Source organism: Pinus tabuliformis, chromosome 5_1 (genome assembly GCF_031772625.1).
Source record: "Pinus tabuliformis cultivar Carrire ecotype Pingquan chromosome 5_1, CPIR1, whole genome shotgun sequence".
Taxonomy (NCBI): domain Eukaryota; kingdom Viridiplantae; phylum Streptophyta; class Pinopsida; order Pinales; family Pinaceae; genus Pinus; species Pinus tabuliformis.
Genome location: NC_142305.1, coordinates 775,795,254 through 775,809,109, shown reverse-complemented (window position 1 = coordinate 775,809,109; position 13,856 = coordinate 775,795,254). Strand labels below are relative to the sequence as shown.

The following is a 13,856-nucleotide window of genomic DNA, read 5'->3' as shown; positions in this document are numbered from 1 at the left end:
TATTTATTTTATTAATTATAGACTTTGAATTTTTTTACACATCAGAAAAATCATATGTTGTAATCAATATTATACCCATTAAAAATCTAAATTGTGTATGATCACATCAACCACCAGTCACTAATTATTATAGTACTAGTCTCCATTTGCAAGAGTCATTTTTACAATGGTGTTCTTAACCAAATATCTCTACATATCGACACAGTGGCTTGTTGTGAATTGTCAATAATGGAAGTGGACCAGTTGACCTACCTAAAATATGATGAAGTCAACAACATCGACTAGTCTAATGTAAGGAAAAATCACTATCAATGCTATGTATGTGGTTTAGCCGATCATCACATATACCTTCTCATGATTGAGGCAGTGACACCCATCCGCACTATAGTTTTCCTTATGTTTGTAGAATATGATACCATTATTTCTTCTAAAGCCACTATAGGGTTTCTTGTAGAGATTATGCATCTAGGACATGTATTTGATATACCTTCTTTCTTGGCTGAGTCCATCAAATTCAAGCTACACCACTTTGTACCACCTCGTTCCTTAGATACTATTACCTGATGTTTTATTTGTTCCTATACACTCATGTTGATGAAGTGGAGTGCCTATGTTTTAGTCTAATGGCCCCAAACACACAAAGGAATTTTGTCTTCAATTGGGATGTTGTTATTAGGTGGAAACCATAAAATGAGGGCTACTCCAAACTTTATATCCTCTTACAAAATCATTCATAATGTCTTGCCCCCAAGGATTCTGCCCCATCAAAAAGCGATCCTCTATCTTAGGAAGGACACTAGGGTGGGTGACTGGTATTTGTTTAAGGAATATACAAATATTAGGGTTTATGGATGTGAGCTTCCTTCTTATCGCTTGCTAGTTTTCATGCCAATGATGATATTTTCCTAGACCAAGTCTATTTTGTCCCTTCTAAAAAGGGGTATATGTTCAAGTTGGGTAAGCCTGTAGGCCCTTTCATTGTTAACACCAGACATGCCTTTCATGCAGCCGAGGAGTTACTAAAAGAAATGAATTTTGAAATGGGGGATATTTTGCATTATGACCCTCATGGTGTCATTGCAAAGAAGAGAAAAAACATTAATGCTTCAACTTATGATCATGAATATAGGACTGAGATTGAATGGAAAGGTAACTTTGATTCATGGCCCATTAACACAGAAATGGAGAATGAGAATCCAACAGCAAAATATGAGGCACATAAAAGGATTGTGGATGAAACCGAGGACTTGGAAATGGAAGACGTTCACACCAACAAGAAGGAAAATACCCAAGAAGTAGAGGAAGAGGAAATTGAAACTATGTTGGTGGAAATAAAACCAAACCAGTTAGGCTTCCAGGCAACTTTAGAAGATCCACTTCAATTTGTTACCTCATCATCTTTAGAGATAGCCATTATGAGTTCTGCAGGGATTGCAACTATGACAGAGGTCATTTGGCCTACAAGGAAATAAATTGAAGAAATAAGTAAGAAGATAAGGGAGGAGGGTCCCATATCGGACCAGACTCATTGCTATGGACCTGGAGAGGAACCAGATGAAATTCTTGCTGGACCACCCTTTGGAAAAGTCACTGCCATCACAATCATAGTTTAGGGCTTTGGATGTGTCTCTGGAACTAACAACTGTCCCTCTGCTCAACAAGATCAACTTCCATAGGAAGGTGGGAGAAATTCCATAGAGCGAGTTAAAAAGGAATTACATGAGCATATGTAAAGCTGAGAAGATGCTGGAGAAGGTTGCTACAAAGATGAAGTAAGAGAGAGATAATTCTAGTGCTTTGCATGTGTAGAATGAGAAATTCAAGGAACTGATTTTGAAGCTGGGAGTGAACCCACACTAGTACAAAATGAGAGATTAGTGGCTATGCAACTAAAAAGGTTAGTCACCACAATTATTTCAAGTGAATTACTTCTAAATTTGAGAACTTTTAAGTGACCCAACTAAAAACAACTAATTTAAATGACTAATTTAGTATAGGGATAAAATATATGACTAGACAATAAGTGACCCAACTAAAAGTGACTAAATTAAATGACTAATTTAGTCCAAGACTAAAATATGTGACTAAATAATAACTAAAAAAATTAAAAATTATTAACGTAAATGACTACTATAGTCCAAGAATGAAAATGTGACCAACTAACAAGTACAACAATTATATGTATTAGTCATTTTTTCTAGTCATTTCTAATTGTCATTCTAGAAATGGAAAATCACAATTTTGATAGGGAAGTGTTACATTTCATAGCCTTTCCTCCAATGAAAGCATGTCTATGTTTACATGTCAAATGTATGAGAAGAAAATTTACAACATGGAAGCTAAGAGGTTCTCCAAAATTGCTTCTAACTCTGGCCAAACCCCCCACCTCTGTCTCAAGTGAGGTTGGCATAAGGATGCCTAGTCTTGGCTCGACCATTGGAATATAAAGGAGGAGATCATCTTGGAAATAAGGATAATGTTAAAAAATTTATTACCTCCAAGTTTAAGGATAACTTTTAATGGGATGATAAGGAGCTAGAGGGGAAAATGAAGCTAAGTTTTTATAAAGAGTTGATCAACCACACTCTTTCTAACTAGAATTATCTTTCTTCCTTTACCAATAATAAGAAGAAACTCAAAATTGCAAAGATAAGAACTAACTCCTATGAGATTTGAAGTGAAACCAGACATTGGTCTATTCCCAAAACACCATAGGACAAAAAAATCAGTCATATTTGTAATACTAAGAGAGTTAAAGATGAAAAAATATTTTTTCTTGGATTACTTTTCTCTTACTCACATCTATCCTCATTTCCAAAATGTTTGCTACACTACCAACCTTCTTGACTTGTTTTGTTAACAAAAGTATAGTGATCTAGGAGAACTTCTTTCCCTTTTTTAATCATAGAAATAAAATATTAAAAAGTTGCAATTAATCACTTACTTTTATATGGACCGATAAACCACAATGGTCTCAATAAACATGAATCATTAATATCATATCATATATATATATATATATATATATATATATATATATATATATATATATAATTTTATTTTTTGTATAATTATTAATAATAATTTTCAAAATAAATTATATATATTTCATATGTTAAATATAATATGACTTATTAATATTTACCATTCATTTATTTTATGTATTCTTTAGTTAATAATCCATATTCAAACTTCAATAACTAGAAACCCTATGTTAGAAACACATTTTTCAAGAAACAATAATAAAAAAAAATAGTTCAAAGTGAACATGACTGTGATTTTTTCATTGGTATTTCAACTTGGACAACCCTCACTAATATTAGGAATTTACAACAAAAATACTTTGTATTTAACCTAGACAGGGTTATTTTCAATGAAAAAATAAAATTGTAGCCAACAACTATTAGTACCTTCATCATTCTTGAAAACCCAAAAACCCCTATCTTAGATTTTGAGATATTGGATAGTCTTTATAAATAATTTTCCATTCACAATAATAGAACAATACAGATGTTGCAGAGAGAGAGAGATGGATACAAAGTAGAAACAAATTCCTTACACAGTGGTGTGGCTAATGGCTATGAATACTTACATTCTTGGCCTTCTTCTCACTCGGAAGCCTACGTCCAAGGACATGTATCATTTTTTTCCGTTTTGGGCTTGCACTGAAACGAGTTACTAGTTAGGAGGATTTATGTAAAAACATAAATCACTAATAAGGGGTTTTTTATCTTCTTCTTCTACAAATTTATATCCGAATATTCATGGAATATCTACCATTTTTTAGGATTGTAGGAATCTTTTGATCTTTGTACATCTTCCAACCCACGTGTAAAAAGATTTGGAACTTTCAAAGAAAAGCTAGGACAATATTTCTTCAGAGAAAAATAGATTTAGAAGACTTATTGGAAACATAGTTACACACTCATTTTTTTATGCTCATTACATGATTTATAAATAGAATAGAGTATTCTATAAATATGGAAACTATCCATCGACCTATATTTCTGTAAACAAGTTCTTTAAGCAATTTTTTCATTTTTAGCTGTCATTATTTTTTATATTTATTAATAAATAGTTATTGTTGAAACACACACATTCCTTGGAAAACCTTATACAAAAACTTAAAGCATGTTTCCCCACATTTTTGGATGTCATCAATAGCAAACATGTTGGCATAGACTAATACACCTTCTTATCAAACAAACTCACACTTTAGGAGATGAAGTCTAGAAACCTCATATGTGATCTGAGTGAAACTAAAAGGGGGCCATGTCACCTCACCAACCCTCTTCTCCACTTTAGGCCATCTCTCCTTGGGCTCAAGGGGGGATTACCTAAGTTAATATTGGTAAGATATAAGGCCATGAATGTTAAGGTTTCATGAATTTTATATCCATTAAAATGGTTTTGGTAAAATTTTAGGGTATGAAAGTTTATGGGATGAATGGAGACCAGTTCCTTCCCCTACCAATATTTTTTGGGGGCATATGAGTTTAACTAAGGATTCCTATGGGAGAAGGAAAATGGATATAGGGTGATATCTAGAGCTTCCCACTACTAACCTTGGAAGATCCAAAAATCCTAGAATCTTACCAAATCCATGAAATTCAATGGAAGACTCTCAACTAGAAACCTTCATAGTGTTTTCAAGAAGGGATATATCTAAAATAAACCAAGTGAATGCACCATCTCCACTAGACAAATGCAATTACACATGATAATCATCCATAATCTACAAACCCTAGCCATGAAAATACAAAAAATGTTGAAAACATCCACAAGACCATCCCCACAAAAAGTCACTCTTATCATCCTTCCACACCCTCTTTTATAATGAGAAAAGTAATAGAAATTTAAGAACAAGCTAAGGGATTTCTCCCCAATACCCACCATGAAAAAATGATATGAAGTACATCTCTATTTTTAGGGAGATGCTCAACTTCCTTTTACAATAAAATATTAATTTCTTAATCAAAATCTCCTAGTATAGCCTATGGAGGGGTTAAAAGCTCACTTCTCTAATTAACTATTGAGAAATACAAAAATTATGTGCTTCTTAAGCCTCTTGTATTGTAATTAAGGGGTACAAGGCCTCAAAGTTTATTGATATCCATAAATGAGGGGAATAGCTGGGCTTTGTTGCACAACATATTGCCTCCATAGGTCCTTGAAGATATCTTTGTCCACAAAACACACAGTTCCATTATCCATGGCTGGCTAAGTGGGCTTAAAAAATGTAGCATTCAATCTTCAAAGATATTCCTCCTCCTTAAAGCATGCAAGACAAACCAAATTCCTCTTTAAATGGTGAAGGTATGCACTTCAAACTCGACACTCCAACCTTCAAGGGGAATAGATGGGTTTGTACATGCCTGCAGTCTTTCAAAGAGAATAAATGGGTTTCCACATACAATATGTAGTCTATAAAATATGAATGAAAACTCCATGCAAGGGGCTTCTCCTCAAAGCATGACCACAAACCAAGTGTGAAATCTCCATGTCATGAATACCAATGCTCCTTAGGTTCCTCTAATGGAATTGTAGATAGAGACCCCACAAAAGGTGGGAAATATTTCAAATTAGCTGAAAAAATAATGTGTAATAAATCCAAAGCAAGGTATACAAGTTGGCTTCCAAAATGAATAGGTTCGTCCAGTCCAATTTTGTAGGTCGACTCATCAAAACATTTTCCAATGTGGCACATGTAAATATATTTATATATACACCCTAATTCCCCTTATCACCATAATTATGGATCAATATGAGAGCATTCCTCTCTCTTTGAGGTATGTGCTATTGAACAAGGGTTGTTTGGGATCCATTTTCCTCTATGGATTATTCTCTCAAAAGGAACTAAAATCTACCAACAGTTCTACCACTTGACCTTTGCTAAATGTCTGGAAGAGGCATCAGTTTCATATTTTTAATCCTGAACATCTTTGAAAACATATCGTCATTTCACATAGTAATATGAAGGTCTTTTAAAAAAAAAGAATTGGTAAGCATAATTGACAATACTAGTACTGCTTTTCCTAAGAGCCTCAATTCCAAGTCTACTATAGGTGAACAATCATTGCTTGTCTTAGAACATCAAGTGTTATAATGATGCCACTATCTGAACTTGGAAATACTTAATGTGATCTCATGTTGGTATAAAAACACCATTGCCAAACACCACTCTTAATGCGAAGAGTCGCATGTAGAGTGCATCTGTGTACATGTTTCTTGATTCGATGATGACAATCTATTTTCTCAACAAGGATTTATTTTCCATATCATTATATTAGACAAGGTATTTCACAAATGGATTATGGAGGTCCCCAAGTATAATCTTATATCTAGACCTTGAAAGAAATGTTGCATCACTTTACCAACTGTAGCCTCATCATCAACTCCACTCTTTCCAATAATTATTTGGACTTTCAAAATAGTTTTCTCACCTTGGAGATCCCACTTCCATGAAATATACTTTGAACACAATCAAATTCCTTCACAACGGATTTCGTATCCCAATCAGGTGCACATTACTAAAAAACATCATTTACCCTAATAGTTCCAGTGTGCTCTTACAAGGCATACATATGAAAAGCATTTCAGATGACCCCGCACAACCCTTACTATTGATACCCATGCTTATTTATCCTTCACCAATTGCACAATATGTCTATGTCTAGTGCAAAAAAGTATCATAGGCTACCCATCAAAAAATATTCACTTTAAAGTCAATTTTTCTCCAAATAAGACACATGTAAATGCTACAGAATCTACTCTTGGTGCTACAAAATTTATAGTTGCAATCATCCATAGGAAGTTGACAGTAACATGTTATATTTTTACATCCTTTGTGTCCAAATATCTCAATCAAGAGTGCTTAAGTTACATTGATATCAATATGCAAAAAGCCTTGAATATTTCTCACTAATAATGTGTTCCCTGGAGTCACTTGTAATATCCCTCCTGCTTTGTACAAACTTTTGCAAAAGGATAAATTATTTCATACATTGAATACTTGATATGCCTTCAATGATTGTTTCCTTATTTGAAATTTGAATCTAACTATTGTCTTCAGTGTTTTCATACTTAAAGGATTCAAAATAAACAATCACTGTTATTTGTCACTAATTTTCCCCATTGTTGATGAATAGAGCTACCTTGTTAACTCCATGGGATCATCCAACTATGAAAAGGCATGAAGTCAGGGAAAATTTTAAGGATGGAAATCTATCTTAAAGTTCATAAACCTTGGCGAATCTTAGTAGCCCTTAATATGAAAACTATAAATGTTTAGTGATATATTTGTAAAAGTATTCAAATTTCTAATGATATTATATATAGTCTCTACAAAATTTTGACGATTTTTAAGCTAAAATGATTTTATACTGTAAAATTTGAGCGAATCATTTTTTGAAAAAATGGAAATTGGTGAATCTTTGTTTTGGAAAAAGCATGAAAAATTAGCCCACTTTCGAATATTAGCCCCCTAAATTTTCCCTGCATGACGTAGAACCTGTATTTCCTTCACTTTTATATTCTGGAATTTTTGCGCAAACCCTAATATAAACTATTGGATGACATGCCTTGCCCATGGGATTTAGAATTGGAACCTAATGGCACGGAACTAGAAAAATGCCTAGTAAAATTTGAAATGACTATTTGTGCCAACTCTTTGAGCTTGAAAATGCAAGAGGCGTATTCAACCATGGACAATAGGTCTAGAATGGGTTGTGTCATCTATTCAAAAGGTATAACAGTTTTATATCCTATCTTCTCTAATGATTAAACCATATGACTGCAACTTGGTATTAATTACTCATTCAAATCTACCCATGGATTTCCCTTGGCCTCATCTACATATATCACATTACCACAGAGATTTCCATGGACACTACCGGTACATTAGCACAAACCATTGCTTACAGTATAAAATTGTTTTCAAATCTTGGAAAGATTGATTCTCCAACATTATCATGGGTAGCATTCCCTCTAGATCCTGAACCTGGGTCATCATCATTTATCCAGCGTGTTACGAAATCACATCTCACCATGGACATTACTTGTGGCTTATGGGAGAATGCTTTTCATAATTCTTAATTGTTTTTATATAATGTGCCTCATTGGAAAAGTTAGTGACAGTAACATAGGATTTGAAACATTGAAGTGTGTCAAATGCTCTCACTACTAATATTTTCTGGTTTTCTAAGTTTTGTGAGTCTTGAAATGACTTCACACTTAACCTTTGGCTTGATTAATCGAGACCCAGGGGAATTAAGCCATTAAAATCACTAGGGGATCACACTAGAGCTGGGTCACACGTGCCCTTAACATGACTAGATTTTTTCCTACAAAGTTTTGAATTGGTGACCTTAACGCCACTGAGTGCCTTAATGGTACACCCTGTCATTGTCTATTTTATGTTGATGTGCATAAATTACCAATAATTATTTTAAATAATTTACTTCTATTTACCTGATTTATAAATTAATCAATTTTAAGTAAAAATTATTGATTCAATAACACAGTGTCCCGTCCCTACTTCAGTCAATGGTATATGAAAATTCTTAATTTAAATTAAAAACAATTGTTACAACTTTACCTCGACCCACCCTCCAACCCCTCCAACCCATTTTATGTGGAGAAAAAAAAATTACGAAAGAAACTTTTAAGAGTGAACCCAAAAAAACTTAAACCAACTCAGAACAAACAAAATGAAAATGAAAGTGGTTTAAAAATTTAACAAAATTTAAGTGGGAACTTAACATAGATTTAAAAAAGCATTAGGGGTTTATAAAAACCCTCTTCTTATATGTCCAGCCCCTCATAATGCATGTCATGAGAATTGAGAATAATTGAATGCAACTGATATGAGTTCACACTCTTTCATATCCCATCCCCTCGTTCGAAAACTAACTAATGTAGCTTAAATTCAGATATCTTGAGGGTTGGAATGTGCAGGACAATATCTTTCAAAAAAATATCTATTGTACTGTAAGTATCTCATGTCATATTTATTACTCAATAATGGAAACCTAAACAAGCAAGAAACTCTACAAATTCACTTTTCCCTACCTTCATTCTCAAGCATTGTTTTCTGGGAAAAAATCCCACAGAGATTTTGGTACCCATTAGCCATGGCAAAAAAATAGGAGCATGCCAGGTCAAATCCCCTAGCCACCCACCTCATGAATTTCATAGATGTGAGGCCTGGGAAGTTCATGCAACTAAAACCCGTAGTAAATTTAGGGCACACCTTCTCTGACTTCATGGAAACCACACTGAAGGAGACAATCATTGGATTCTTCAGGGAAGTCATAGACCACATCGAGCGTGCAAGAAGGATCTGCCACTATCACCTCAAGGTCAAGGGCTTGAAACCTAGGCCCGTACATATGACTAGTCTTCGCTGAATGAGGGATTTGGTATCATGAAATACTATGATCATAGGTTATGTATATAATGACGATTTTTAGGAAGCATTGGAACTGTTTCATTAAATAAAAATGATGGGAGTGGACCCAAATGCAATCACATGGAATGCGATGATTGCGATCTATGCACAAAATGAGTATGGTCATGAAGGCTTGAAAGTTTTCAATCAAATGCAATTGATAGGTACCAAGGCTAATTCCATAATTGTAGCAAGTTTAATCCCTTCACGCACAGATCTAGAGTCTCTACATCTTGGAGAGGTAATCCATGGTTACTTTATTAGTAGTGGGTTTGTATCACATACTCTTTTTGGGAATTATTTTATTGACATGTATTCTAAATGCTGGAGTGTAGAAAATGCACATAATGTGTTTATGGGATTGTCTTGGAAAGATGTAACCTTGTGGAATGCCATGATTGCAGGTTATATACATAATGAGTACGGTGATGAGGCTTTGGAAATATTTCATCAGATGCATTTTTCTTCTACAAAGCCCAACTTGGTCACATGGAATGCCATGATTTTCAGGTTTACTCATAATGGAATCTTTCACGAGGCACTGGAGCTCTTTAGTGAAATGCAAGTGGCAGGTATGAAACCCAATTCAGTCACCAATGCTAGTATTCTCCTGCCTTTTGTCCACATGGTAGATTCACCATATAGCAAGTAGTTCTATAGTTTCATAGTCAACAATAGGTTTAAGTCCAATGCCCTTGTGGAAAGTTCCCTTGTAGATATGTATGCCAAATTGGGAAATATAGAGGCAGCACAATGTGTTTTTGATGATATTTATGGAGAAAGAGATGTTGTGTCATGGACTGCGATGATAGTTCGGTATACTCAAAATGGTCACACTGAAGAGGCTTTGGAACTCTTTCGGAAAATGCAAGTCGCTAGGGTTATGGCCAATTCTGTCACTATTACAAGTGTTCTCCCAGCATGTGCCCATCTAGGATCTCTGCAACTGGGTAAGGAGATACATGGCTACGAAGGTAGAAGGGGAGTGATTTTTTTGCTCTACCTTTGAAGTATATGTTTCATATCCGTGTTATTAAATCGATCTTTGAATTTGGGGTGATATCTTCTGTAGAGTTTTGAAATGGTTAGCAAGGGGAGGGCACTGTAATCGATATAGATCTCGGTACTATGTATTCCTGCGTTGGGGTCTGTCATCATGACAAAGTGGAGATCATTGCCAATGACCAAGGGAACAAGACCACTCCTTTCTATGGGGGTTTCACTAATACTAAGTGACTTATTGGAGATGATGCAAAGAATCAGGTCACCATGAATCCAACCAATACCATTTTTTATGCCAAGAGATTGATTGGAAGATGTGTCAGTCACTCTACTATTCAGAATGACATCAATATGTGCCCTTTCAAGTTAATTCTAGGAACTGGTGACAAGCCCATTATTATTGTTAATTACAAAGGTGAGGAGAAGTAGTTCACTACAGAGGAGATCTCATCCATGGTGTTGATGAAGATGAGGGAGATTGCAGATGCTTACCTTGGTGTCACAATAAAGAATGTCATTGTCATTATTCCTACATATTTCAATGACTCCCAGAGGTAGGCTACTAAGGATGCTGGAGTGATTGTTGGGTTGAAAGTGATGAGAATAATCAATTAGCCTACTACTACTGGTATTGTCTATGGTTTGGACAGGAAGGATAGCATTGTGGTTGAGAAAAATATATTGATATTTTATTTGGGTGGTGGAACATTTGATGTTTCACTTTTGACTATGGAAGAGGGTATTTTTGAAGTGAAGTGTACTGCTAGTGACACCCATCTAGGCGGTGAATATTTTGATAATAGGAGGCTTAACCACTTTTTAAAAGAATTTAAAATGAAGTTAAAGAAGGATATTAGCGGTAGGGCTAGGGATTTGAGAATATTGAGGATCTCTTGTGAAAGGGCCAAGAGGACTCTTTCATCCACTGCTTAGACAACCATAGAGATTGATTCTTTGTATGAAGGTATCAAATTTTAGTTGACAATTACTAGAGATGGGTTTGAAGAACTGAATATGGATCTATTCAGAAATTTTATGGAGCCTATTGAAAAGTGTTTGAGAGATGATAATATGGATAAAATATCTATCCATGATGTTGTTTTGGTTGGTGGGTCTACCATAATTCCCGAAGTGCAATAGTTGTTGCAGGATTTCTTTAAGGGGAAAGAGATTTTCAAGAACATTAACCCTGATGCGGTTTTTTCCTATGGTGCTGCAGTGAAGGCTTCTATTCTAAGTGGAGAAAGAAATGAGAAGGTTCAAGACCTGTTACTTCTTGATGTTGTTCCTCTCTCCCTTTGTCTAGAGACATCAGGCAGTGTTATGATTGTTTTGATTCCTAGAAATACAACCATTCCTACAAAGAAAGAGAAGGTCTTCTATACATACTCAGACATCCAACTCGGTGTTCTCATGAAAATTTATGAATTTGAGAGAACACGAACAACAGACAACAATTTGTTGGGAAAGTTTGAATTGTCTGGTATCCCCCCTGCTCCAAGAGGTGTTCCTCAAATCATAGTGTTCTTTGATATTGATGCCAATCATATCTTGAATGTTTTAGCTAAGGAAAAGACAACTAGATAGAGGAACAAGATTACAATCACCAATGACAAGGATAGGTTGAGAAAGGAAGAGATTGATAAGATGGTTTAGGAAGCTGAGAAGTACAAGTCTGAGGATGAAGAGCACATAAGGAAGGTTGATTCCAAAAACTCATTCAAGAACTATGCTTACAACATGAGGAACAAAATCAAGGATGAGAAAATTTTTGACATGGTGGATCCATTTGACAAGAAGAAGATTAACGATGCAATCGAGCACAAAATCTAATGGTTAGATAACAACTAGCTGACTAAGGATGATGAATTTGATGATAAAATGAAGGAACTTGAGAGCGTCTGCAACCCAATAATTGCGAACAAGTATCAAGTTGCAAATGGTGACTAATTAGAATACTTAGTCATCACAAACATGTATCAAGGTGCAAGTGGTGATAATTTTGTCATAAGAATTATATTACTATAAGAATAATTTTGATGTTGAAACTTGACAAGCACATTTTATATTTAACGATGCAATTGTCGGCTATTATGGTGATTTTATGTTAATTTTGAACCCCGATGCAATAGATGTCCCTTCGCTCTTAGAAAGATAGAAAGTATCTTCATTTTAAAACCCTCCCTTCGTACTTAGTAGCTGTGAAGCAACTCAGCTTTTAGGTAGGGTGCAATGGTTGGAACTCTAAGAAAAGAAAAATCATTCGTTTCCAGTGGTACTCAAAATTCCAACTTCTCATTACTATGAATTGGGAAGGAAGGTGGAGCTGTCATTTCTTAAAGGTGGGCATGGAAGTGACTTAAAGAGAGCATTATTGAATTTCCATGCACCTTCTTGGTTGCCCGCAGGAAAGAACATACCACTTATGAATATTGAATTTGTATTTTTGCAAGTCAATCGATGTCCAGTCACAAAATATATATTGAATACTATAACCATGTTTTGGTAACCTGGAGCCCTGAATGTTAAAAATGAAACTAAAGAAATTATTTTCTACGACATTCACAAGGACATCTTTGTTATATATATGAAAATCATTCTGAACCTCATGTTTTGGTGGCCGACAGTGTGATAGGGTTGAAGTTGAAAAACCTTTGTTGGGTAGAACAGACCATTTATGAATATTGAATTCGCAAACTTCAATCGTTGTCAAGTGAGCCATGAATATTAAAAACGAAGGTAAATAAATTATTTTCTACGACATTCACTTGACCTCAGGTGTTCCCTCAATTCATTGGTAGGCCTTTTGCTATTCTTATGAAAATTCTTCTCAATATCGAGGATGATCTTGCTTGGCATGATGACAATACTGAAGATGAGGATGTCAGTGAATCAAGTAATTACAGTGTTGTTCAAGAGTTCTTGGATCACTTTGGCTATTTCTTGAGAAGGAAATACCACCATTCCCACTACCTACCAATTTCTTCCTACATATTTCCCTTATCCCAATTGGAGAAAAAATCATGATGCTCTCATTCCTCTCACCGAGATTGCAGAACGCTATGCCAAGGTATGCCCACACTGAATCTTCATTTTTCATCATTTCTTATGTAGAAAGTTGATTTTAGAAACACACATCAAGATGAAATGATGTGTCACATAACACACAACTCTTTTAGCTCAGGTGCCAAGCCCTGAAAGTTATTTATTGTGGCAAAAATTAACCCATATTTACACCTAGCCTCATCATTTTCTATATCACAATCCTTGGTTTATCCTTTTCTACGTGCGAGTTCTAAAATCATCCATTTTCTAAATTCCATTTGTGTGGGTAAGACAACAAACTAAAATGAGAATGGGAAAAAAGGATGTCTTAATGATCCATCCATCACATAAGTTACCCAAA

At 34.9% G+C, this 13,856-nt stretch overlaps 1 protein-coding gene and 1 pseudogene across 1 annotated transcript; both read left to right on the top strand.

Annotated features, from left to right (window-relative positions):
• Positions 1–9,503: 9,503 nt before the first annotated feature.
• LOC149167239 (pentatricopeptide repeat-containing protein At2g03380, mitochondrial-like) lies at positions 9,504–10,457 on the top strand. The gene is made up of 2 exons (XM_089430419.1): positions 9,504–10,020; positions 10,165–10,457. Exons 1-2 carry the CDS (start codon positions 9,504–9,506, stop codon positions 10,455–10,457), a joined length of 810 nt encoding a protein of 269 aa, XP_089286545.1.
• Positions 10,458–10,702: 245 nt separating this feature from the next.
• LOC149167238 (heat shock cognate 70 kDa protein 2 pseudogene) lies at positions 10,703–12,400 on the top strand (annotated as a pseudogene).
• Positions 12,401–13,856: the final 1,456 nt, after the last annotated feature.

What these genes read in the sequence shown, in the direction of transcription:
- LOC149167239 (XM_089430419.1), top strand. Translation starts at nt 9,504, where the DNA reads ATGGGAGTGGACCCAAATGCAATCACATGGAATGCGATGATTGCGATC. An exon ending in TAGTGAAATGCAAGTGGCAG is followed by an intron (nt 10,021 to 10,164) that starts GTATGAAACCCA and finishes GTTCCCTTGTAG; the next exon opens with ATATGTATGCCAAATTGGGA.